Consider the following 27,218-nt stretch of genomic DNA (forward strand, 5'->3'; position numbering starts at 1 on the left):
AATGTGAAAAAAAGAGAAAGCAAAGGAGGTAGAAAATCAAAAATGGACTAAAAAAAAGGGAATGAGATATAACTTCCTTAATGTGAGATTATGATCTGCAGTGAACATACACACAGACAGACAGCACAGAGGTGCACTGATAGCGAGGGATGTGTTTTCACGACATGCATCTGTAAAGAAATGCCTTTGAATTCAGCCCGAACACCTGCAGACCCTTGGAAACAGATTAAAAGATCATTTTGGCTAACTACAGACATATTTTTAGTTGCGTGACAGCAGTAATTTCTGATTGTAGCATTTCTGAGCTCCTAGTTTTGTTTTTGTAGCTTGGAAGTTTAAAGTTTTACATCTCTTTATTCTTCAAAACATGCCTGTACTTGAATAATAATGTTATGTTTGATCTGGTGGATGTGCAAATATTGCAGCATTTCCTAGCTTGGGGAGGTTTGACTGAAGGAAAATTGATTTTACAGCTTTTTCTGCTGCCCCCAAGTGTTATAAAATCAGTTATTACAGTTCTTTGTTGGAACGCGTACATATCGATATGCCATGCTGAAAGGAGACGTGGAGCTACGTAGCATCGTACAGAGTCCACCGGTTCCTCCTGAAAGGTAAGTAGACCTAATTCTCACAATCACATGAGACCTTTTCATGGAGTGAAGTAAAGACTGGATTAACGTGTGGGTTTTGCACCGCCGGGGATTTAAAAGCTGATGTGATAATCACACATCAGAAGTTTGCAGTGAAAAACATATGCTGTTCTTCAGCGTCACTGCCGGGGAACCCCTGATTCCTCTTCACAAGTGTGATGAAAGAAACAGGTGCTCGGCCCGAACCAGTCGGGGTAAACAAAACTGCGCTGGAAACAGTGACAGAGAGGAAAATATAGAAGAAAGAAGAGAGAACCAGACATCTTCCTACGCCATCTTTGCGGGTGCATTCAAAGCAGGGATGTCAAAACAACTTTCTGCTCTCCTGATGCCGGACTGATAAGTTCATTCATCTGGTTTAAAGCAGCCGTGTACGGCTACATCAGTGGGTGAACGGCGGACTGCTGCAACGGTTCACGTGAGACACAAAGATGAGCTATATAGATAGGGAGAGGGCAATTTTATCTTAGTTGTCACTTCAATGTTATTACTACCTAACAAGAGTACTGATGGGTGGATCAGGTTGGCCAATGTTTGTACGGTTAACCAGGGATGTGGATTCTAAATGATGCTGAGGCTGCTGTGAGTCTGTAGCTGATGTTTGAACTACAAACAACAACTGCTTGGCTGATGGCGTTGACTGGAGCGACTGATGGTTGGGGGTAAATTACTGACTGGCAGCAGCAAAAAGGACCTCTTCCTTCACATAGACTATACAAGACGAGTCGCCCTCTCATGGAGGTTCACAACTCATTCTGTGCAGATGCAGAAGTGAGCCAGGTGATTAGGGTTGCCACCTTTCAGAAATAGAAATAAGGGACGCCCCGATTTCAGCAGCGCAGGAGCCAAAAAAAAAAGCCCCAAAACTTCTAAACTGAATAAAAATGTGTTCATTTTATATGAATATGAATATGGTGTAAAAGTTAATTTATTTCAATAATTCAACTAGAATATGGTGTAAAAGTTAATTTATTTCAATAATTCAACTAGAATATGGTGTAAAAGTTAATTTATTTCAATAATTCAACTAGAATATGGTGTAAAAGTTAATTTATTTCAATAATTCAACTAGAATATGGTGTAAAGGTTAATTTATTTCAATAATTCAACTAGAATATGGTGTAAAAGTTAATTTATTTCAATAATTCAACTAGAATATGGTGTAAAAGTTCATTTATTTCAATAATTCAACTAGAATATGGTGTAAAAGTTCACTTATTTCAATAATTCAACTAGAATATGGTGTAAAAGTTCACTTATTTCAATAATTCAACTAGAATATAGTGTAAAAGTTAATTTATTTCAATAATTCAACTAGAATATGGTGTAAAAGTTAATTTATTTCAATAATTCAACTAGAATATGGTGTAAAAGTTAATTTATTTCAATAATTCAACTAGAATATGGTGTAAAAGTTAATTTATTTCAATAATTCAACTAGAATATGGTGTAAAAGTTAATTTATTTCAATAATTCAACTAGAATATGGTGTAAAGGTTAATTTATTTCAATAATTCAACTAGAATATGGTGTAAAAGTTAATTTATTTCAATAATTCAACTAGAATATGGTGTAAAAGTTCATTTATTTCAATAATTCAACTAGAATATGGTGTAAAAGTTCACTTATTTCAATAATTCAACTAGAATATGGTGTAAAAGTTAACTTATTTCAATAATTCAACTAGAATATAGTGTAAAAGTTAATTTATTTCAATAATTCAACTAGAATATGGTGTAAAAGTTAATTTATTTCAATAATTCAACTAGAATATGGTGTAAAAGTTAATTTATTTCAATAATTCAACTAGAATATGGTGTAAAAGTTCATTTATTTCAATAATTCAACTAGAATATGGTGTAAAGGTTAATTTATTTCAATAATTCAACTAGAATATGGTGTAAAAATTAATGAAAATACGGTACAAATCGTGTCCCGTATTAGTTCAATACGGGACGCAACATTTTTTTCTCAAATAAAGGACAATTCCGTATTTTACGGGATGGGTGGCAACCATGGATCTATTATAAATCGGTGGCAACCCTACAGGTGATCCACATGCATACCTCAGCCGACTAGCGTTCCCAGGCTACCCATCTGCATTCCCTCCTCTTATATTACTGTTAATGTCTCATTTCATCCATTTAAATGAGACATTCCATCCCGGGAGTTATGAAAACGTACACACTCAAAACACATTCAGATTATTCAACCAAATGTGAGAGGTTAAGGCACACAATCCTTAAAAAAATCAAGCTTATATAAGATTAGCAAGATGGGGAAAGTATGCCAAAGGCTACCCCTGATAAAGCAGCCGGTATCGGAGTTGGCTGTAAATCAAATTTTTGTTCTTTTCTGTCTTCTTTTTCCTAATGAAACATAAAAACCAAATAATGCCACTGTATGTATTGACACTATCAGTTTCCTTTAAAGCTGCATCAGAGTGTTTCTCCTCACTCGTGTGGCCCAGCCCTGCCCACACTTCACCCTGCCCACATTTGTATGTGTTCTTACAATATGTTGTTTATATATCTTAGTTGTATCTATGTGATGCCTCTGGAGTGAGACTGGGCTTACATATTCATGTCAAACTGTGTGCAACAACACGTCCTCCTCCTAGAGCTGAACATGTTGTTTTAGTTCCTTATGAGCTAATGTGGTCTGTGAAAATGAATAGCACTATAATGTTAGTGACCAGTGCAGTCAGGTACATATCCAGCAAGTGACAGAGGTGTGCAAGCTGTTACCTGGCTTGCAGGAAGATATCCTGTCACCAATCGGGTATCACTGGCCTGCTATCTGTAGCAGCTAAATCAGTCTCTGGCTCTGACATGGACACCAGCTCCCCTGCAGCTTCCCAGGAGTCCTATTGTTGGCTCAACACTTCTCTCTATCTGCTCTGTTCATCTTGATCAAAAAGATGCATTCATATAAATGTGTGAAACAATCCCATAGAAACAGACCCAGATAGGAAAAATAATTTTGGCCAACCATAACAAATAAATTAGGTACAGAAAACGAGCCTTAACCTACTTTTGCCCCACATAACACTTGTCAATTCTGTAAAGTGAGACAAAAGTAGTTCAAATTTTCCCCAAATGATTCTGTTATAAGGGTATACCTGCGCTTTAGTCATTTGTATGACTATATTATATACTTATAATAGTAATAATGCAGTAATAAAGTAGTAATTACCCAGGTTTAACTTAATAAGAAACCAAGGGCGTGACAAATATACATTTAGAAATGTCTACAAACTGAGTTGCATGTTGTTGCAACTCTTGTTGTCATGTTCTTCCTGCAGCCTCCCTGAACTTAACAATCCCAGCAAATGCTCTAGTGACATAGAAATGGCTACACCAGAGAGGTTCGTGGCCTATCTGTCCCTGAGTCACACAGGGGGAAGTTTGATTGGCAGCTACATACCAATTTGAAAAAGCAATTAGTCAATTAAAAATGTTTACAGTAGATTAAGGAAGGCTGTGCTATCACCCCAAACTGCTTCTTACCTCCAGAGCTGCATCCACAGGTGACAGTTCTGATACATGATCAAACATATTGAGTAAACTGCCTTGAGGGAAAACTGTCTTTCTTGAATTCTTATATTTCCAGTGAAATGCAAGATTGAATAACTTCGGGTGAGGCGGTTTTGAAGAAATGCAACTGCAACGCAGGATGCAGAGCAGATAGTAATAAATAGGTGCTGATTGATGTAAAGGTGATGCCAGTCAGCTCAAGTCGGTTGGTCCTCAAAAATATTTGTTAATGACTTTCTTCAGCTGCAGCGGGAGCTCTGAAGCACCGTGCTTTCTCAGGCTGCAGTGTAAGACGGTACAAAGAAGTAGACATCTGCAGATCTAAACTGATCTAAACTCAGACTGATTAAGCATGCCCTCTTCCTTCTCCTTTCAGAGGAAAAATGCAAAACAAAACATTTTCGTGGTAACGGACAAATATGAGATGCTTGTATTCCTCAAACCTTTATGTTTATGTCTTGTCTTGTCCTGCCTAAAGCTTTATCGTCCATTTGTCTCCCACTTACACATTGCATTCCCCTTTACCCTTGAGTAAAGTTCTCTCCTTCACTTGGGCACCAAAAATAGCTTTTTATTAAGAAAGAAAAGGGAAAGGAAAAGATTTTAAAAAAGGATGGGTTTGTTTTCCGACAGGAGGTCAAGAAGATGCCAGAAGAAAGTGGAGGAGGGAGTTAATGAGGACGGCGTGTCTCGTGGCTGTTCTGTGTAGGTGGACCTGTTCGGTGGCCAGTGGATCCCAGCCACACACCAATACACGTGGACATCAAGTGAACGCAATTCATAAACAAGACCGAATAAAAGCTGAACAAGCAAAGGTTCAGCCGCTACTTCAGGTGTGATTATCGCTGCGTGTAAAACTGAAAACAAACAAGTGATGCACACGAAAAGTAAACTTCCATTAAAGCCGCGCGACTGAAACAAAAGTTTTGCAATGCACTAGAAAATATGTGCTTATATTTCAGAATTCACACTAGACACGTTTCTGTGCTTTGACGGTAAACACGACTCTGCATAGTTTGGTGTTTTTCTGTTTAGAAGGATTAAATTACACATTTCTTACAGTTGATTTAAACCTTAATCTGTTCTGCAGGTTTCAACCACATCGTCCTAAACACAAGATGTCTCAAAGTATCACCTTTCATTTGCAGGTGTATTGATGAAGTGCAAAATCGGCCTGCTTGTTCAACGTGAAAAGTCCTGGGAAATGTGAGGGGATCAAAGTAGACGTGCTGGAGAGTGACCATCTGACAAGAAGAACAAGATGAAACAGATTCAGACTGAGATCCAGGTGCCCTCATGATCGCAGCTTACAGTCAGCTGAGGGCCGCTTCTTTATTAACAAGGGCCCCTGCAGCGACATATAGCCGGGGAGAAACTGTGAAAACTGGAGCAGTGGAAAAATAATTTCCTTGCTAAAAAGTCACATAGGCATCAAAAGGTCTATGCTAAAATGCGGACAAATAATACGGGAAAGGTGTTTGTTTAAGAAAGAAAAGGACGTTTGAATCAGCCAGTCTCAGTTTACTTTGCTCACTACTGCCACCTCTGGCCAGGAGTGGTAACCGCCAATCGCAGTTACTGAGGCGAGATTCGTGGATAACATAAATAATATTATATCCTCAATACTCACAAAGGCCTGAGGGTTTTCATGCTGTGGTGGATTCTGTGATTACAAACCAAGAGGTGTAACAGAAAAACATTTCTGGATCTACAACAAACAGAGCAGGAGAATGTAATAAAATGACACCCTGGGGTTATATGAAGATAAAGGAACTCCAAACAGCTCTTCCTGGCAAAGGCGGCACGTTATTTTGTGTAACATGTTCACATGAATGGGATCAAAAAACAAGGTTTAGAGTATGACTGGTCTGATTTATGGAAAATATTCAATTTTGTTAGTACTTAACTGTGACAGAACTTGATCTTTTCAATCATCTACGGAAATAAAACATGTTGTAAACAAGTTGCAGCTTTACGGACCAGAATTTCTGGTGAGCACCACTGACGTGCAAACTTTAGAGGTCAAAAACATAGCACACGAATGCTGCCTTTGAAGAAATGAGGGGCAGTCATTAAGAGGCTGTTTGTCATATGTAATAAATTCAAAGATCAAGTCTCACAATCTAAATCTCCTGCCTAATTTGGCCCAAATCCACAAAGAAGTCTGGTTTAAGCTGGAAGAATGCAGTAGCCTTCAAAGGGGGTTTCTTAAACCATTGAGGGACTGTGGTTTAAGTCTCCAGATCAAGAACCTTTACAACCCAAAGTTGATTTCTGATCTCCTCTGCAACCCTGCATTTTTTGTTCAGAGTGTTTTTATAAGGAACCTTTTCCAAGTACTTATTAATTAATTATTGGAGCCATTGCTCAAGGATCTTCTGTAATAAGGTCTTTATTTTCTCAAAGCACGGGGCAATCCTGCAGTATTGTAACTGTACAATACTTACTGGCGCAGATGGCATAAACATATTGTGAGAATAATACGGGAACTTCACAAAAGCATTTTTAATATATTGTTGCAAAGTTGCCAAAAGAAACATTCACCGTTCCTGTTTATTATGAAAAAGGAAACAGAGAAAAAAATCTTTGTTGTCTTTAGTCGTTATAAGCTGTAAAGATTCCCTGACTCAAGTTCTCCTGCTATGAACCTTGTCATAGTTCTTATAGATGCCTTTCAACTGGAAAAGCTGTTTTTTAAGTTGGATGAAGTTCCCTTCTCTTTCTGTGTCCACACTGCAGGAACTTTGGCCATCCATAGTTACCAGGACTTCTCTTGTGAGTCCATTTCAGCACCTCTCTCAAAGCAAGCATCACAGCGCATGAGGAATCAACTTACAGCTGCTAAAACGTACCTATTTTGTCATAAATATCTAAGCATCCATCAACTGTCTTCCTGTTGAGTCTATAGACTCTAATAAGTGATTCTTTATACATTTTTTGTACATGTTACAATAAATATACCCTCATAATGACATTTTTTTGTCTTGTCAGAGGCTTAAAATAACCAATTTGACCCTCTGGACTAACATTAATTGCCATTGTTCTATTAATTCCAATGCAAAACACCATCAGTTTACATTGTTTTGGTCCCTAACAAATGTTTACTCTCCTAACCATCTAATAACAGACCTAGGGTTGCTTTAACTTTGGCATTTTCTTTTAAAGAATCCAGTCAGTGATAGGATATAAATGTGACAAGAACAAACAGCCTTTGAAGGAGATCCGAGGTCTGCAGCTAAGGGGGAGTACCCACTATGCTTTTTGTTCTAAAAAGGACTTAGGTCCAGAGTTCATGGTCAGAAAATGGCTCAAGTTACACAAGTCTCTCAAATGAAACAGACAGATCGGTTAAAGATCAATTGTCTTGTCAGTTGTGGGTCTCATAGTGAGCTGCTGTTTAGGATCAAAGTAAATATAATACAAAGTAAAAACAGTTTATGAAAGGACTGATTGATTGAGTATCGGTGGAAGTGCCGACTGTCAAGTGTACAGACCAAACAAAATGAAACGGAGTCAATAAAGGAGTCTAACAAACACGCCGTGTTTACCGCCCTCTTGACAATGAACCAGAGAGGAGAGAGGGAGGACGAAGGGGGGAAAAGGTTTGAGTGTCGGTGGCAGAATGAGAACTCACTAGCAAAAGAGATCCAGTGAAGAGAAGCGTTCAGGAAGAAGAAGAGGGAGCAGAAATAAAGACTTATCGCTGTAATGTGACTGAATGAGTGAAAAGGCAAATGAGGAAGAGCTAAGTGGCTGTCTAAACATTTGGTATGACAGTGATCCTAATTACATCTGCAGCTCATTAACACCAAAGTGGGAATTCTACCAGCAAATACACGGCAAACTGTGTCTGTACACACAAATTCTGTCGCAATGTTTTCAATATTGCACACGCTTTAAATTTAGGCCCTGACACAACCTCGCTGTTTTATCTGATTGCCAAAAGTTATTTAAGTGACAGTTGTGTGATGAAAATGATCCATAAATGCAGGCTCTAAAACTGGAGTTTAGGTTATTCATATCCAAGCAGGAGAGCGGTTTAAGGGATGACCGAACTCAAAGTATTTATATATGTGAAAGGCCGTGCTGGGACAGGTGTGAGTTATTCCACACAGAACATTTAGCCAAAATGAGACTTGAATGGGAGCATGGGACCGTTCTTACTGTGATTTGAACAACCAGAATGCTTCGCGAGCAGCCGATCAGCCTGAACAGGAATGACAAGACAACAAAAGTATGGGAAGGCAAATCTGAGCTTCAGTGTCCCCTCTAAGACACGCAGGGAAGGATCCTGCCGGGACTCCAGCGACACTCGCGTTGATCTGACTAAAGCAGCCTGCTGAAGTGTGCGTGAAGAGGACGTCTGTTCTGTTTCAGCCCGGCAAAAGTAGGGGCGTTCCACTCGCTGCAGGCAAAACTAAAGCGAGAAAGATGCAAACCCCGCAGGGCAGAAGCAATATACCTAAGTGATGTCTAAAGAACTTAGAGCATCTATGGCACTGATTTGTCTCAATGCCTCTAAGCCTCCTATATAACAGGATGAGATGGCTACAATGTCTCTCTGGTTCACTATCACCAGCTTATCAGTCTGGATCTGGACCCCGACAAGATCTCAGCCTTTTATATACAGTAGCCCGTGTGCTCTGATAGGCGCTCCCTGCGCTGCTGCCTGCTTAGGAAGTCCTCCCCTCAGGCCAGGTGAGATAAAGAAGGAATTTGTATTTGGGAACAGATACAAAGACCGAGACATGGGGGGGAAAAGTGAGACGGGGGTACAGAAGATGTGGGGGTCAATTGAGAGGCTGAATTGAAGAAAAAAAAGTAACTTAAGGAGGAATTAGGAGATTAGATGTTTTATCTGCACCTCTGGTTGTGATCATAGAACCGTATACACTCTCAAACCGTCTGGGTGAGATGCTTGTGTGCCTGATAACCCTCAAGGGAAGACTTTTACCGGGGACAGAAAAGGATGAGTCACCTGAAAAGCAAACACACCTGAGACACAATCAGGGGGGTGGAGGGGGGGGGTTGCACTTGACAACAATTTCTTTCTCTCCTCGCCTGAAAAATGTGGCGCGTTATCCCAGATCGCAGGTTTATCTCGGAGCTACACGGATGCAACAAATAAACTCCCTGCGTACAGCCAGACTGCACCTCTATGACCCACCTGGGGCTGCGGGTCGCGTGAAAAAGGTGAGGGAACCCATGACGAAGTATGCGGTTTGGCAGTGCGTGTGCTCACGTCCCCCCCATCCACGCGCATGAAAAAAAAAACACATCAAACTGACGGTGTGTCTGTGGTTTGCAGGGCATAACGGGTTCAAAGCGAAAGCCTCCGGGCAGCTGAACTCCCTCACCTGGCAGAACTCAGATTCATATCTGCAGAGGTTTTGGTGCTCAGCGGAGACACGCAGCCCTGAACGTGACGCCTGGGACTCTCCCTTTATCACAAGTTACACAGTCTACTAGGAGCCCTGCAGGCTTGTTTTAGGTTCTTATGTTATCAAACGCTGAACAGCATCTCCTCACAACTGTGTCAAATGCATTTTTCATTTCAAACAGTAAGAAATGTTTCAGCCAAACCGGTGAGTTTTAAGGGTTTAGTCCTCAAACTCAATTTGTGGATATTTTCCAAATAAAAGGAGCATCTGAATAATTCGTTTATGAGTTACGTGGGTTTTATTGAGCAGTGATGGGAAAGATGGGTAGGAATTGATGCACCCTACCTCCACTAGGGGGACTCAGTGAGCGCGCTGGCACTTGAAGACTTTCTACACCAGGACTCCCTCAGTATCTCTTACCACTTTGACAATGCAAGTGTTACTCAAGGTCTGGTGACTGATTAAAACTTTAAGACTGAAAAGATAGAGAGCTGACCAAGCACCTGCTCTCGAGTTCAACGATGGATTTTTTTATTTTATTCTTTAACTCTAATCATCCTTCTCCAACAAGGGTTGGCTCTGTCTCACTCTTGTGGAACTCCTTACGCCTTAAACATTACATCTAAATGGCACCGTCAACATTAACTATTTTAATGGTACCTAGTTTGACACATTTGTCGCTCATGAGGCACATTCTAACTGCCCAACAAAGTAAGTCCACAAACAATTCATCTCCATTTCCAATATTACTGTACGTTTTCCAAGTTCCATCAGCTCATATATAGTTTCAGCTTCTGCTCTAATGAAAAACTTGTGCAGGAAATCAGGAAAATGAACTTTTATCAGACTGGCCTGAATGAGAAATAGATCTGCATGAGAGCTCACACATGCAGGAAAAACTGAAGCATTCTCACACTGATGGAGCTTGAAAGTATGCAAGACACGCCTGCTGTATGGGCGTGTCTATGAATTATTAATGAGGTATGAATATTCAGCTTACAGAGCTGCTGTGTATATTACATAAGAAGTCAGAGGGAGACAGTTGCACATACTGAAAACACCGTTTGAAAGCAGTGCTTTGTGACACAGAGATGACAAGGGTGGAAAGTTCAAGAGTTGCAGCTGGATAAGGAATCACTTATTTAAACAAATATCAAGAGTGAGAGGGGCAAAGCACGCGCAAACACAAACACACAACCCGTCATGGGTCCTCATTTTAATCATTTGCACGGGAAAAAATAAGCCTGGCATCAGGATAAGTTTGATAGTCAATCAAAATATAATTTACCGGCTGCAAATGAAGCAAAAACGTAGAAAGAGACATAAATAAGCGGCTGTCAGTATAAAGCGCACCTGTGGAAGTGATACACCTGGGGATGGAGGGAGAAAATAAAGAAAGATGCCCTTTTTTTCTTCCTCTCCTGAGACTATGATGACTAGATTACGCACAGGGACCTGACTTTTACGAGGCTAGACGGTGTTATCACTGTCAAGGCGAGGAATGTCACTGAACAGTTTCATTAAAGGCGGAATCAGAGCTGTTGTTCCCCGCGCACTGTGCAGAAACACCGGCCGCTCTCCCTGCACGAAACTGCAAAGCACGATCAGTCAATCTATCTTCTTCAAAAATAAGCACCAGAAGCGCTCCTGGCAAAAGGTCTGCAATTTACTTAATAATATAGTTATTACTTCATTTCAACAAAAAACGGAAACGGCAGTAGGATTATTATTATTATTAGAGCAACGGAGGATGGGCGCTTGTTATGAAGCAGCCTCTCTAGTTATTTATAAAGTTTGGAGCTTGGAGCTGGAGCTGGAGCTCGCCGGTGTGCCGGGGGTCGGCTGAGCCCGGAGAGGGGGGACATGGTCCCGGTGGTGGAGCCGTGGATCCGGGGGGGTGTGGGGGGGAGACCCGCCAGGAGGCTCCGAGCCCTGCAAGGAAAAACCTGGAAGTAAGAAGCGCACTTACCGCAGACTCGGACCGCTGCACCGCGACGCACAGGCTGAGGAAGAGCAGCGCCGCCGCCGCGAGCTGGCGCAGGCTTTGAGAGTCTTTACTCATCTTAGCGGGATAAATCGAGGATCCTCCTGCAGTTCACACTTACAAAAGCTACCCTCACTTGCAAGTCATAGCCCCTCTGCTGCTCCTCTGCACTGTTGCTGTTTGTGAGGTCGAGGCAGTGAGAAAGACACTTCGCAGGAGCAGGCGGAGGATCCTAGTGCTCCTGGCTCGTGCACGGTGCGCCTCTGCTGTGCAGCGCACTAACTTTTTGCCCTCCCTCGACTTGCAAACCTGCGCGGCCGGATCTACTTTCCAACGCGCTCTGCGCACTGATATCAACTCCCCTGCGTTCACCCTACTGTGGAAAAACTAATTAAAAAAAATTAAATAAGATAAACTTTTAAGTTGATTTTCAAAGCAAAACACGTGCAAATCAAATTATCAGCTTGGTTAATTCTGGAATCAATTCATGTCTATGTTTTCTTTATGTTTGGATTATCTTTGAAACTATGTTTTACTGTTCGGCCCCCGCGGATGGATATGCCTATATATTTGCATATTTGTTCTAATCCAACCCTACCCGCAGGCTACACAAAATAGTGGTTTGAATATTATTTTTTTCCCCAAAAAAACTTTCAATACGCCCGGGCACGTTGCATTCCGTGCTTTTATTAAAGGTCACATTCTCGCTTTAGACTTCTGACAGCAGGATGCTGATGGCAGAAAAGTAGATAATGAGCCGAACATTTGAGAAATTAAGCCTGCAACCACCTCAATCAAAGATCTCCTGTGTGCATTCCTGTTAATACACTGTCCTGTCACGCCTGCTCATTTACAGGCTTTAACTACACATGACAGATGAGTGAAATTATTACAACTTTTTGTCTTATGAAAGTGAACGATGAGTTGTATAATGTGGTATTTATGTGCACGATACGTGAAAGTCAAATCTTGAAGTATAATTTACAGTGCAGATAAGATTCAGCAGTTGAAATGCAGTTATTTGTATTTATTGTTACAACATAAGAACAATGACAATAAAGAATCTTGAATCTTGAAAGTTATACATAAAGGATAAAAATGTGAAATAAGGGTGAATTAAAACACGGATTCACATGCAATGTCCCATTTTTGACATATTCTTTATGTGAAATATGCTTCATGAGTGTTTGATTTCATTTGATAACTTAAGGATTTCTCATATTGAACTCATCTGGACCTTTCAAGTACCACTATGGAAAAAGAGTCATCATCCAGTATTTTGAGTGCAGGTTCTGTGTCCTCTGTTTTGGATAATTCAAAGTCAAAAGAAATCCTATCTGTCCGTTAAAACAACATATTTCCACCTTTTGAGATTACATGTAACTCTAACATTTTTTCAGAGAATTTAGATGTTAAACTCTCACCTAGATTGGGATTACGTTTAGTCAGTTAACCCGTGTGACCAAATTCACCTTTGTTTTTCTAGTATACAAAGCTATTGCATGTTATATTTAGCTGATTCCTTTTAGTCTTTCTTGTATACCCTTGTTTTAACTACTGTAGCTTGTTGTTTTAACCCAGGTCTTATGGTCTTATGGTTTTAAATTGTTCTTATGCTTGTTTTAGCAGGTCTTGCTTTCTAGACCTACTACTACTACTACTACTACTACTACTACTACTACTACTACTACTACTACTACTACTTCTGCTACTACTGTCATTTAGCAGACGCTTTTATCCAAAGCGACTTACATCTGAGAGAACAACACAAGCACAAGACCTACTTCTAGGATTTTATGTTATACGTTTAAACTCTTTTAGTGTGTATTTTAACCTCATAGCCTATCTTATCCTGCTTTCTTGTAACTTTCAGCTCCAGCGTTTCCTCATGGGGAGCCTCTCTGCTTGGTTTTATTCTTTGTTCTTGCTTTTTTCATACTGTACCAATAATGAAATGAGGTTCCGGGATAGATGCAATTTTTGCCTAGGGTATGCGCAATGTCGTTCACTGCTGCTTGGTTTCTCACTAATTTTATTGTGGTGTTGAGTCTGATATCTGTTGCTGTCTGTATGTGTTGAATGTATGTTTTTTTATACGCTATGCATGTATTTGATGTCTAAAACAAATTTCCCTATAGTGGACATTAAGGTATAACTCAACTCAACTCAACTGTGGAGGCCTCTCTTGTGGTTGCGTGTTAAGGGACCTCCTGGCGTGGACGGCTCCCTGATACCGTTTCTTCACCTGGATCCTCAGAGCTCAGCCATGTACTAGTGTGGACTGCAGTGTGCTTGCGTCTGTCCGTGTGTGTGTTGGGGGGGGGCCTTATTAAGTTTTATGTTTTATGTAAAGCGCTTTGTGTTGCATTTTTTATTGGTATGAAAAGCACTATACAAATAAAGATTGATTTGATATGATTTGATTTGATTTACTCGGCTACTGCCTAGTTGTAGAGTTTGTTCGTGTTTTGGGGGATTTACGTTACATATTGCATTACTGTATAGGAGACAATAAGCCAGCTAGTTAACAAGTGAGTTTAAATTACTTCCCTCAGGTAGACGGTACAGTGTACCAAAGGCTAACCGTAATATATTTAAAAACTCATTCATTCCCAACACCATTAAGGCTCTGAATGAGGGCACGTCTCGGTAACTTGTCTTTTATGTACATGCCCTTGTTGTTCCTCCTTTTTTGCCACTAAGATGTTTTGCGTGTAAATGTTAAGTGTCTGTTGTTTTTGTATTATGAGACAAAAGACAAATATCCACTTGTGGACAAATAAACTAACTAGATAACTAACTAACTAAACTTCATCTACCAAATAGTCACGCCACAGTTTTTTCATTTGAAGAAATTGGAAAATCCTGCAATGTGTGCCTGCCTCAAGTTACCCTTACTACTACTATACAAGCTAATGTTTTTTATTGTACGTTGCTATTTGGCATTTTTAAAGAATGTATTTGCCAATTATTAAGTTATTATTAAGTTTTATGTTTTATGTAAAGTGCTTTGCGTTGCATTTTTTATTTGTATGAAAAGCGCTATAAGATAAGATAAGATAAGATAAGATAAGATAAGATAAGATAAGATAAGATAAGATAAGATAAAATAAGATAAGATAAGATAAGATAAGATAAGATAAGATAAGATAAGATAAGATAAGATAATCCTTTATAACTCCCTCAATGGGGAAACTCACGAGTTAGCAGCAGTACACTTAACACACACACACACGCATGCAGAGAAGGGGGTAAAAAGGTAAAAAGTAAAAGATATATATAATTACAAAATATGGACGATATATACATTGAGGTGGATATAAAAAGATAAAAAATACAAGATAAAAAAATAGTGTGAAGGAAAGAAAAACAGTGCAAAAAAAGCAGGTAGAATGAGTATGAGGTAGACAGATATTGCATACTGTAGTTATACAAATAAAGATTGATTTGATTATATAATCCAAGAAGAAACAATGAACACTTTAGAAAAATAGTACTAGTAATAGTAAAAATAGTACATTCAGGAGCTAATTGAGGACTGTTGTGCAACTTGAGTAAGTCACTATCTTTGGATCAGGGGGTTCAGAGACAAAGTGTTTGGACTGATGTCATACTTTAAACGGACCTGGCCATCACAACTGATGATCCTGTGGTGCATTTGGCATGTCTGTATTTAATTTCTAATTTTACTCAGCAGAAATAGAACCATATCAAAGTAACTTTATGGTTATAGTTCAACAGCTGAGAATGTTCTCTTATGAGTTATCAGGGCTATTTCATTGCTTATGCCTCTCTAAAAGTTTGATGAAGAATCATTACACAACTTTAATAGGAGGTTAGAGTTTATTACATAAAATAAAATTACAAAATGTGATCAAACATTCAAAATGACTGAGTATCACACACATGTGTGTTTCCATTTCATATAAATGTGTATAAAGTGTACTTTTATTTATGTGCATTTCTGTGTTTTTCAAGAACTGAAACTTATATATTACTTAGAATCACTAGTCCTAATGTGGTGGTGGAGTTACTCTGAGAAAGTGAGGATGTGTGAGTGAGTCCTGCTGCAGCCATGGAGGCTTGGATGATGCGTTGGCCCCGCCTACTCACTGCTGCCGAGCGCTGACTTGAAGCGCAGCCGCTCGGAGAGCACAGCAGACTGCACCGCTGGACTTTGGTGAGTTGGATAAGACCTTTTATTTTAAATGAAATGAATCGCCCGCAAAACAAGATTTGTAGTAGCTGAATTGATTTTAACTTCTTAAAGTTGCCTGTATATGTTGAAATTTGGGGTGTTTTAGTGGGACTACTTTATCTCTGTCTTTCTCTCTCCGGGTGGATGACAGGGGGTTTTTGGAGCCGTATGAGCGCGTTCTGAGTTCCTTGCTGGTGAAGACAAGGGGATTTCGTCTCGACCTGCGGCTCCCCGCCAGCCAACCCGACGAAAATGAAGCTCATGTAAGAAATTCATGTAGTTTTTTTCCCCCAAAAATCGCACTTCAGCCTTGTTTTCTCCAAAGTTTTTCAAACCTCCGCAACCTATGAGCGGTTGCGAGGCTGCGCGAGCGCAGCTCCTGCGCAGGTTACCTGTAGGAGAGCAGGCGACGGGGAAACACTAACGCACTAACTCAAACTGTTTGTTTCCTCGACAGATTTTGCGCGGTGGCACTCATCCTTTTGGTGGGATCTTCGCACGGAGTAAGTCCCATTTGTTTACTATTACTCTCCTGCAGGTGAAACGGCTCCCGGCATGGTCTACTTGTCCACGCAGAGCATGTTTTCAGATGCAGCGAATGCTTTTCAATAATCTGTTGCGCATATGGACCAGTAGTTTATGTGACCAGAGAGTCCGTAAATCATTTTTTAAATTTATATTCATCTGTCTTTTGCGTTAGTGTGTGCTGCATAAAGCCACTTTCATGCCTGTGTTGCTCACATTGGTCATAACTCCCCCTGCTACGCAACATTTGTTTTTGGTAATTTTATCATAAAGTTTATTTGCATGTGAGGTTATGATTGCATGATTTTTTTTTTTCAAATATCTTAAAAAATGTTGGGGTATTATTTAAGTTTTGGGTATTAGTGAGCATTTAAAGGCAGCCTGGGGGCCTGAAAAGCACAGGATATTTGAGTAGACCCGCTCTAATTATTTGCAACTCAAACCCAGCCCCCCTGATGAATATTTAAGCGGAGAGACTCATTAGCATCCTGCCTTTCTAAGCCACACCTTTTTACAGTGCTGTTCAGCCTTAGCTCTGCAGTTTTATAAGATTTTTTTTTTCCCTTTGTGCATTGTTTCCAAATCTGATTTGCAGCCAAGTCTCTCTGCTCGCCAAATAAGCACATTCTCTTGAATTGTTTTCAATCATTTTGTGAGTCTTACTGTCACACACATGAAGAAGCACCAGCTATTATTTAAACTCTTACAGGGGTCTAAAAACACTTGTCTTGTGCTGTAAAAAAAAAAAAAATAAAAGGAAAGTTGAACATTGTATCTCCAAATACCACTTAGTAAAATGTACCAGCCTCGTTTGATCTTTTTTTTTCTTTTACTTTGGTTTTTGTTTTTTAAACCCACATATGTCTTCTGAAATATTTCTTATCTCTTTTGTCTGATACAATCCTAGATTTTTATTCAAGATCACAACAGTAGATCCCAGTTAAGTGCAGACAGACCCTGAATGGGATTAAACTCTCAGATCTACCTGTTGGAAAGGTGCACTTTGCAACAGTGAGTTAACAATGTTTCACCATAGGATCAGTTTTTATCTCAGTTTCATGACAGTGATGACATCAGAAGGCATGCAAAAAAACATTATTTGAAGTTGTGCACCAGCTAGACTTTTTGACGTGGCTCATTGCCAGGAGATAGACTACTGGATGATCTTTAGTTTTTTAGGGAGACCAATGTGTAAAGTGACCTATATCATCATTGCAGTATTTTCAGCTTTACAGTCAATAATGTCGCCATTCAATCCATTTATGTTGATAAGTTTTGATGCCAAAACACAAATACAAGGCTGTGACATGGAAAATTAGCCGCAGGTCATTTGCAAGTCTTGGCATTCCTAACAGACCAGATCAAGCAGGTGTGGTATGTGAAAACGATCGTTTGAGCACCGTCACCTGAGTGAACGTCAGCCTCACAACAAACACAAGTTTATTTTCTACTGGATCATAATTTCCACCTCCAAAGCAGGTATTAGCTTCATAGGTGGGTGGATATTTCTTCAGTACATGCCTCGCATGCCAACATGATGACATCATGGTGATATTAACCCTTTACAGGGCAAGTAACCATATTCTTGTAGCTTCAGTAGACCTACACTGATACAAATATTGTGCTTCATCTACTTAAAAAAAATAAGTCAACTTTTTGCATGGGATTATTATGTAGATCAAGAAAGACTAGTGTTTGTATAAACAACTTCATTTTAAGTATGTAAATAATACATTTTGCAAGTACAGTCAACTTAATTGTGTTAAGAAAAGAAAAGAAAAAAAAGAAAAAAAAGAAGAAAAAAGAAAAAAGGAAAAAAGAAAACGAAAAACAAAAAAGGAAAAAAGAGAAAAAAAGGAAAAAAAGGAAAAAAATAAATAAAAAAAAATAAAAAAATTAAGTTGACTTTACTTGCAAATGAATTTTGTACATACTAAAAATTGAGTAGTTTATACAAAGACTAATCGTTCTTGATCTACATAAAAATCTCATGTGAAAAAGTCACCTCAATTTTTTAAAAGTAGATCAAGCAAGATATCTTTTACTGTGGTGTTCTACTCAAACAAATAAAGCATGCTTCATCTAAACGTTGGTCAATCTGCCCAATAGATTAAAATTATTAAAGGAAAAGTAAATACAACAAGATCATTGCTTGTTGTTTGTGTGTAAATGAAAAGATTGCCTGGGATTACATAAACACTGCTTGTTAAGGAAAAAAATCACAATGTCTTGTTTTTTGAACAAATGCAAATTAAGTTTAAAACTAGATGTATTCATGTAAAGCAACAAACTTCTTTTTTAATTGTTAATGTCACAGATTTAAATATGTTATATTTACATGCGCCTAGATTTATTTTTTCAGTGTACATATATGATTTTTACAAAAAAAAGGTTACAAAGTGAGAAAGGATTTCTCCGATTTCTCTCCAATTCTTTACCATTTATCACATTTTTGACTGCCCAATAAAGGGTTAATGTGTTTATTGCCATTTCGGGACACTCCCATCATCTATGATAAATAAACATCATGGTGTCTTTGTGTAATGAAATTATTTGTCATTCAGAAATTTTTTTAAACTTTTTCAAGCAGGTCTCAAAAAAAAGTTCCACTTTATTTTTATTTCAGCTGAAGTTATGACAAAAAGGATCGCAGTAGTGTTCATGAAATAACTTGCTTTCAAGTGAAGATGCCACGTTTAACTACCAGTTAAACGATTTAGCAGCAGAAAGTCCATGTTTCTCAATAGAAACTAAGTGATGGAGCTGCGCTGACTTAGACTCGACTCCTCCACCCACCTCCTACCTCCTTTTTGTTCCGTGCTGCTGACTGTATGTGTGTGATTGACTGGCTGGATGTGTGGGTGGAAGACTGATTGGTAGTAGGTGCTGTGGGGGGTCTTCTGCTTTCATAACTGTGCTGATCGTGCTGCTCCTGGCAAGGTCAGCATATTTGTTAATACTGAAATTAGAGGCTCATTGCCCTTCTGAGCTACTGTACACAGAGAGCAGGGAAGGTCTGTATCAGGTTTAATCAGCAGATAAGGCACACAGTGATTCATCTTTCACTGCGAATATCAATGTGTCCCGAGTAAAGGAGTTGGAAAAAAAAGAGATAAATGTGATGCAGGTGCATGTTTATATAAAAGGAATCTGATTAGTTTTACAAGATCCTGCCAAGGATGAAGTGTGTCTATAGATGTATGGTTCTGAATTTGCTTCAAGTACAGTTTTAAGAATGGTCTTAGACAATATTGCTATTTCAGATGAAATATTGCTAAAAGCAAAAGTAGACATTTCTTTATCAGCTTATCTGTTCCTGCATGCCCACAGTCCTCCTCTTGAAATGTTCTGGCAAAACAGCCTAATGTTATTGCAGGCAATTTAACACACTCTGACATGCAGTTTCTTGACAATACCAGAATAAAATGTTCCCTTTTCTATTAATGTAGGCTGTAAAGAACAACATTTTCATATGGCTTATGAGTGAAAAACTAAAGACAAAAAGTGTAAAAAAAGTGATGTTTGGTGCTGTGTTTTTGAATATATGTCAGGTCCTAATATGCTGCCAATGTATAGAATTACCTTCTAAAAACCGGAGCAAGCGCTTTGCTCTCAGGGCTTGCACATACGTTTTACAGATATTACTTTTTGTAGCAAGTAGTGGCAAGAAAGGCTTCCACAAATCCTGCCAATTAAAAAAAGTGGCCTATTAGGAGTCTTAAGGGGGCCTTAAAGAGGAAGTTCTATGACTCCGACACTGGATTTAGTGAGGCTCTTTGTAAGATGAAAGATATATGTGGATTGCTTTGAAGTAAATTTCATGTTTAACATTTTATTTCAATAAGGGCTTTAAATTGGTCCGGAATCTTCCATGCATTATATTTAGCAACATGTTTCACCAGCCTGGTCCACGTGAGTCGTTGCCTGAAATGAGCATGAGCTGAAAAAGTTTTACATCAAAACAAACCAATTGTGGAGTTGGAGACCGAGCCTTTGACTCAGTTCAATTTTACATACATATAGCATCTATTACAATACAAATTTTCTCTCGCTCTCCATGGCCTGACAATGCAGATTGCAAATCCAATTAATATCTAATTCTGTGGTCAATGCAGTAAAAAACGAATACTTCAACAGCATGTTACACCTGCTAAGTGTGTGTCCATCACTTTCATGTTGAATGTGCCATCGAACTGTTGGTGCCAAAATGGAGCAAAATGAAATCGGCGAAAGATAGACTGGCTGGTCACTGCTCAGGTGGGTCAGGCTGAAAATTGGCAAATTCTTGTCCCTGGCTGCTCGATTGGTGCATCTCTACATGCAGAGAGAGTGAGAGCATTTCTAGTAGCTTCTGTTAGTGGTTAACTGGGATGACACAGATGTTGGCACAGAGAAAACGTCACACACTGGTGAGGAATAGTGAGGAGAAGTGAGTTGCTATAATGGGAATGAACGAAGTAAGAAAAAAAACTTGTGAAAGAAAGAAATCAACTGGAAAATAACTCTTCATATAAGTTTGATATATTTGTACATTTCTGGCAACAAATGAGTTGTAGAAAAAAATTCCAGGCAACATTGTATTTGTATGGATTCAATAACTTTCATGGCCGTAGAAGACAATGCCAGTGTTTTTGTACGTATTAAGAAAGTATCTATCTATCCATCCATCCATCCATCCATCCATCCATCCATCCATCCTCTCTGTGTGTTCTTTATTCATAAGGTCATCCTCTCCCATTCAAGTGTATACCAGGTAATTAATCATAATCTTGGAGTCAAATTATTCAATATATATTAAAAGTTACAAATATTTTTCTGTATCCCATCAGTAGTATGTCATTATTCGCCTTCAAGGCCTAAGTATTTGTTGTAATTTTCAATTCTACGTAAGTGTACATAGACAACCCTAATCTGAGGAGATGGAAGACCCATAAGAGAAATGAAATAAATCAGCTACCCAGACTTAGATGCTCTGGCTCAGTTCTCACTACATGGATGGTTTAAAAAGACAAACTTCCCAATTATAATGTGTCTTTAAAATAGGTTTTATGCACGTATCAAAGGTTTTCTCGTGTATTGAGCGCATATTTGTAAAGCTGTGTGGAAATTAGATAATTCTGATTTGGTTTAAGGGGGTAAAAAAACCAACAAAAAAAGGAAAATTTGTTTGTTGTTATCTCAATGAACCCTCTTGACCTACAATGAAGAGTTATCACATCCACGTAAATAAAAAGACTTGATTGAAGCTTTTCTAAAGAGGCCCTGATCTTTCATAATCTCCAGAAGAATTAAGTGTTATATTGGCTTAACCCTTGCAAGGCACTAAGGGATAGACCTGACGGCCTTCTGGTTTGGGTCATTTTGACTCGAGTCTTTAGTGTCTTCCAAGAGTTAAACTAAACACTGACTTAACCTTTGCAATCTCTGTAATCACTTTCTTTCTAACTGTTTTGCAACATCAAAAAGCAACAGGTTGGGTGGTGCGGTGAAGAAACAGTTCACGGATGCTGCACTCTGACCCCCCCCTTCTCATCAGCCCATGTCTGACTAACAGTGTAGTTGTTGTGCAATCTCTTGCATCCATCCATAAATCCATCCATCCATCCATCCCTCTTTTCATTCCTTGACATAAACAATTTACAGCTGTCCTTTCTCAACATGTCTGCTGCTACGGGTGAGGGCAGAGGAGAGGCTGCTATGCTGTGCAGATGTGCAGCATCTTGTTTGAGGCTACTGCCGACCTGAGAATTGAGTAATCATTAAATGTTGCTAAGTTGACTGGCGTTGTTCTTTTGTACTGTTACTGACTGGGATTGTCATGTCAGGTTTCTTTCCGTGGTTAGAAATGATCGGTTTGTCTTACAGTTTGTGCTTTTTGTTTGCCAAAGTAATGGTTGTGTGGCAACTAAAGTGGTGGGAAACAGATACGAGTCCACGCCGTGGCGCGGCCCGCCTCCTCTACAGATGGAGCACACGCTGTTGGTTTGTCCCCCGAGTGGTCCCGGTGGGCTCAGAGGTCAGAGTTCACCCAGGACAAAGCAGGGGGAGGTTAGTGGCCGCAGTGATGGCTTAACATTCCAACGCCCGCTCTCCATTTTCTTTTTCTTTTCTTTTTTTTTATTGCACTTTGTTTTATGTGTTTCTGTCTGATGAAAGGAAAGCACGCAATGCAGCGGACTGATGAAGAAGGGGGATGTAGGAAAAAAAGTGAGAGGAGAGGAGAGGAGAGGGGAAGGTGGTGGTGGTGGGGTTGGTATTCTGTCTTTCTGCAGGGTGTGTTTTTGTGGAAGTCTTTAGACTTGTCAGCGAGGAGTTGAGGTGCAGCAGGGTTTGGCTGCCTGGATGCTCCGGGAGAGCGCTGTCTCGGCTTGTTGGACGTGCCCGGTCCATTCAGCTCAGTGCCATCACCTCCCCTCAGGGCTCTGTGCAGAGGGATTACACTTCCAGTCTGTTTTGTTTCTTCTGGAACCGTCCTTCCTCCTTCCCGTTCTTGTTGTTTTTTGTTGATCTCACCTTGTTGTATCTCCCCTCTTGTCGCTCCTTTCTTTACTCACCAGTTAAATCCCTGTCATCTGGGAATTTTCCTGCAGGGCTGCAGGCAGCTGGAGAAGTTGGAGACTAGCTGGTGAAATTAGTGTTTAGTTTAAGTTTTGCCAGTTGTAAAAAGCAAAAATTAAGTGGGGACAGGTGCAGTTTTTGAAGACCAAAAGGCCAAAAGTGACACTATAAAGAAAAAAGCACTTTTAAACACCAATGCTTAAAAAAAGACTCAAAAAAAAAGCCATAGACTAAACTATTTAACTAAGCAGCAGACCATTATCAAGCAACAATTGTCTTTACTTCTGTGGCTCGACTAGTCGGTTAAGCAACTCTACAACCAATCACCGCTGTGGTTTTCAAAACCTTTGCCTATTTATCCCAGTTAATTTTTTTGAGTCGTTCCTATTCACCGTGTATCTGGGTCTGATGTCTGTGACACCAAATCCAGATTACAGTGGGATTATCCTGGACCCCCATCTTTAACTCCATAGCTTGCTTCATGCAGAGAGGTGGCTTTAACACGGATTTCAGAGAGACACCGCTCAGATCAGGGAGTCACAGTGATGTCATTTGACTGACTCTACTGTTATGAATGAAGCTCTGAATGAACGGTTATAAAAGACGCTTTTCTACTGTATCCTTGGGCCATGTTGACTGAAATGTCCTTCAGATATTTCCTTAAGACCTCAAGAAACTGTACTGCAATTGTGTGGCAGCACTGCATGCTTGAGTCCTGACTTGCAGAACCTCAGGATGACAGGTTGATTTCCATATTCACGCTGATGCTCCACACTTTGCCTGTTGGCATCAGACGTCAGCATGAGCAGTTCAAGTCAAGTCCTCTTCACTGCAGTCCTCACACGCATGCCTGTGCAGAGGACCTTAATGTGGTAATAATCTGAAGAAAAGAAGAGTTTTTGACAGACTTCTTCATTATCATTATCATTCCTCAATCATACGGTCCAATCATCAATAGTGATTTTTTTGATTTATGGGTATTGAAGGCGCTGCCCCAGGCCAATCCATTTTGGAGCAGCTTATTATGTGTCTCACCAGCAACGACTGCAAACCAAACCAAAGCAAATGTGTGCGCAGCTCCACCATGCTGTTTAACTTTACCTTTAGCGTGGTGCTGTTAACTTAAACTCTGCTCGCTGAGAGAAAGCTGGCTCCAGAGGCACGTGGCCTTTCTCTCATTAATGTCCAGTTGTCGATGCTTCTAAGTTCACTTTAATTAAGCTCTCTACGAGGATCAATATCATAGGTACTAGGGCTGGGCGATTTTGGACAAAAATAAAATCCCGATTTTTTTTTTTTCTCTGAAAACCCGATTTTCGATTTCGATTTCGACTTTTTTGGTAAAACTACAAAAGACAATGAAATAAATTGTTTCAAATATTTTATCTTTATTTTTTAAGAAAAATAGCAAACAAATTTCCCTATTGGGAATGAAGTGCAATTGAAAGATACTGTAAATCCCCCTTGAGTTTAGTAAAGTGACAACATTTACAATTTTCTTGACCAAACAAAGATGACTAGACGAGATCTCTCTGTAATGCAGCCAGCTGCAAAAAAGGAAAATCGATTTTCCGATTTTCCTTTTTTAACATCGATTTTGATTAATAAATCCGATTTAGATTTAAAATCGATTAATCGCACAGCCCTAATAGGTACCCGTTTAAGCAGTTCATTTTTGAAGTTTTAAATCATCTGCATGCCTTAAAAGTGATATATTCTTCTGAAGTTACATCAGAACTTTTAACGTTTCTGATAAATGTACATTTTTTTGAGGTATTGTCTTTTATAGAAAGATGTTTGAATGTTTTCAAGGTGTTTTCTGAGGTCTTAAAAGGGACTTCTACCAGTTTTTTTTTCATCACAGCAAGTACCCCCTACTCCCTTTCTCTTTCTCGGCCTGGTATCCATGGTGACCAACTCCACGGCGGGGTAAACTCCAGCTGCAGCTAGCTTAGATGGGAACACTATCATTGGCACATCAGATGTGTCAGTTATTGTGTGCTATTACCGCCTCACTGTGTCTCAGCCTGCCCCTATAATTACCAATACAAGTGCCCTGTTTTTCCACCGCTGTGTCTCGCGTTCATCCTTCACCCCTTCTTCTTTGCCAGCCAGGTAATCCAGGCAGTCAGGTAACTACAACTTTGACAGACTGGCCCATTTTTTCCCCCCCGCTGGATAATGTTATTCCTGCCATGCTTCTCTGTCTGTCGTTGTTTCAGAAATTCAGGGAAGCAGCTGGCAAGCGTGATGACGGCACGGTTTTTTTCAGGAAGTTTCCTGGAAATTTCTTCAGTTTTGGCCATATTTTTCTGAAAGAGGCCATGTTATAATAAAACGTTTGCTTTAAGTCAGAGGTGGGTAGCAGAAGGCTGTGCCACTGATTTCAAAAGATGGACACCCAACCAAAGAACGGGTGGCATTAAGATGAGAGGCTGACTGCCCCCTAAAACTACCTGCTATGAACAGAGCTGAGGGTTAAAAATGGGAGCTGCTCTACTGTATTCCTGTGGTATTTTGACTAGGGCTGTTCGATTAATCGATTTTAAATCGTAATCGCGATTATGTAATTAGAACGATGTTAAAACGTGAAACTCGTAAAATTGATTTTTCACTTCTTTTTTTTTTATTTTTTTTTTTTAATTGGAAATATAACTTACTGTATGTTTGCAAGTGCTGATTTGCTGATTTTTTTTTCAGAGATAAAACTTTATATTTTATTATATTTTTTAAAACTTTTTTTCAACTTATTTTACAGAGTTTTGCACTTTATTCATTCATTTTGGGGCAAATGTTCAATAAAAAAACAGCATATTTGAAATCATTTCTTTGCCTTTTGTCAATTCACAAAATAATCGTAATCGTAATCGAAAATCAGATTTTGAGAGAAAAAAATCGAGATTTTATTTTTGGGCAAAATCGAACAGCCCTAATTTTGACCAAATATTTTTCATTTAGGAAAGGAAATTGTCAATTTTGAACGATAAAAAAAGTCACATACTGTAAGTGATGATAATCTGCTGATCCAGTCACGGTGATGACGGCTTGTACTCGTTGCTTATAATCATACAGTTACCTTTACCAATCAATGTGCTATGAATCAGTAGGAATTTCCAATTTGTCTTGGAGGAAAATACCACATGAGTCAGGGATAATTTACTATTCTGTGAAGATATTACCTGCATCCTGCAGGGTAGCCATTCCTGCAGACCAATCTGTCATGTGTGGATGTGAGTGGCCAGCGGGCAGGAGTCCACCTTTACTCTGGTTTTTTTCTATTTCGGTGACTACTTTGTTGTTTTGTCAGTTAAAGTTCTACACTGCTCTTTCACGCGTTAAATTGAATTACAGTGTGTAAAAGACCTCAACACCTCGGTGAACTTTAGGATCTCCTCCAAGACTGTTCAGGTATTTCATTAGCGGGACTCCCTGAGCGATACAGAGTCTTGTTTGGGTGTAGTATCTGCTGTTTAAACTCCAGAGGGGCGATATTTTCAGGGGCTGGGTCACTCTGTCCTTTGGCACACACCCCTTGAAAGCTCCTGAGCTCGCTGGCTTGACCGGCTGCTGGTCTTAACTCACTAACCTTGGCCCATTTTCTTACACCGCCTCTTGCTTGAGTGTGTGACTGAGAAAAGGTGAAGATAACTTCTAGCAGGTGTAACAATGAGCTCCTGTCTCTTTCTGACCTCTTTAACTCATTATCAATTCAACGTTACTTGACAGAACCACTTCACTGTGTGACAACAGCAGAAAACTTGAAACTTTTGTGTTGCACAGCTTTAATACCTTCTCTCTAAGCAGTTTGCTAACCTCAAAATCCTCTCCTTAAGCATGTTCCCAAGTTTGCATAGTGTCAGAGTTGCTTGTACCACTCTCTGATGCAAGTGCTTTGGGGCTTAGCACCACCGTCCCCTTCAGCTTCATCCCTCAGCTTTATGCTCTTAGTTTTAACTCCAGTCATTATTGAGAGAAGGGCCTCAGCTTGTCCTCTGGCTCGGTTCCCCGCTACCCATCACGGCCCCAAACGGCTACTAATGAGGGGGGACAGATGATCATTGTGCCAGGTTACGTTGCAACACATGGCACCTTGTGGGAAAATGTGTTTTTATTTACTGTAGCTGGCTTTTCTTGTTCCTATTATAGCACATTCACTAGCGGGCCTGAGATGAGCCTCCGCTGTGCGTGCATGAGCAGCACATTCGTGATGCATCAGGTGTAAACAGAATACATAAGCACTGATAACTTACTAGGACACCCTATAAGACATCGGCTACAAAAAAACCCATTTCAAATTGTTTATTTGTGCATAAATTAAAGTATTATTACTCTTAATAATGTACCAAAACTCTTAATGAAGGTTTAGAAAGACATGATACGAAGATA

The 27,218-nt window shown here is 39.6% G+C and overlaps 2 protein-coding genes and 1 long non-coding RNA gene across 6 annotated transcripts in view; 2 read left to right on the forward strand and 1 right to left on the reverse strand.

The window, feature by feature from the left end:
- col4a5 (collagen, type IV, alpha 5 (Alport syndrome)) overlaps nucleotides 1-11,818 on the reverse strand; it is a 57,286-nt gene extending 45,468 nt beyond the window's left edge. Inside the window, exon 1 of the mRNA XM_061710561.1 lies at nucleotides 11,537-11,818. Coding sequence (XP_061566545.1) covers nucleotides 11,537-11,629 — 93 coding nt within the window. The 5' untranslated portion in view covers nucleotides 11,630-11,818. The remainder of the gene's footprint in view (nucleotides 1-11,536) is intronic.
- Nucleotides 537-5,610, forward strand: LOC133420762 (uncharacterized). Its single transcript, XR_009770624.1, has 3 exons — nucleotides 537-611; nucleotides 4,820-4,891; nucleotides 5,335-5,610. It is a non-coding gene; the product is annotated as an uncharacterized LOC133420762 (long non-coding RNA).
- A 3,851-nt stretch (nucleotides 11,819-15,669) lies between the features above and the next one.
- The window catches only part of col4a6 (collagen, type IV, alpha 6), a 115,308-nt gene continuing 103,759 nt past the window's right edge, over nucleotides 15,670-27,218 (forward strand). For all 4 annotated transcript variants that reach the window (XM_061710531.1, XM_061710530.1, XM_061710532.1 and 1 more), the window contains exons 1-3: nucleotides 15,670-15,731; nucleotides 15,901-16,012; nucleotides 16,207-16,252. In XM_061710531.1, the coding sequence (XP_061566515.1) occupies nucleotides 16,002-16,012; nucleotides 16,207-16,252 (57 nt within the window). In that variant the 5' untranslated portion in view covers nucleotides 15,670-15,731; nucleotides 15,901-16,001. The remainder of the gene's footprint in view (nucleotides 15,732-15,900; nucleotides 16,013-16,206; nucleotides 16,253-27,218) is intronic.

Source organism: Cololabis saira, chromosome 20 (genome assembly GCF_033807715.1).
Source record: "Cololabis saira isolate AMF1-May2022 chromosome 20, fColSai1.1, whole genome shotgun sequence".
NCBI lineage: Eukaryota > Metazoa > Chordata > Actinopteri > Beloniformes > Belonidae > Cololabis > Cololabis saira.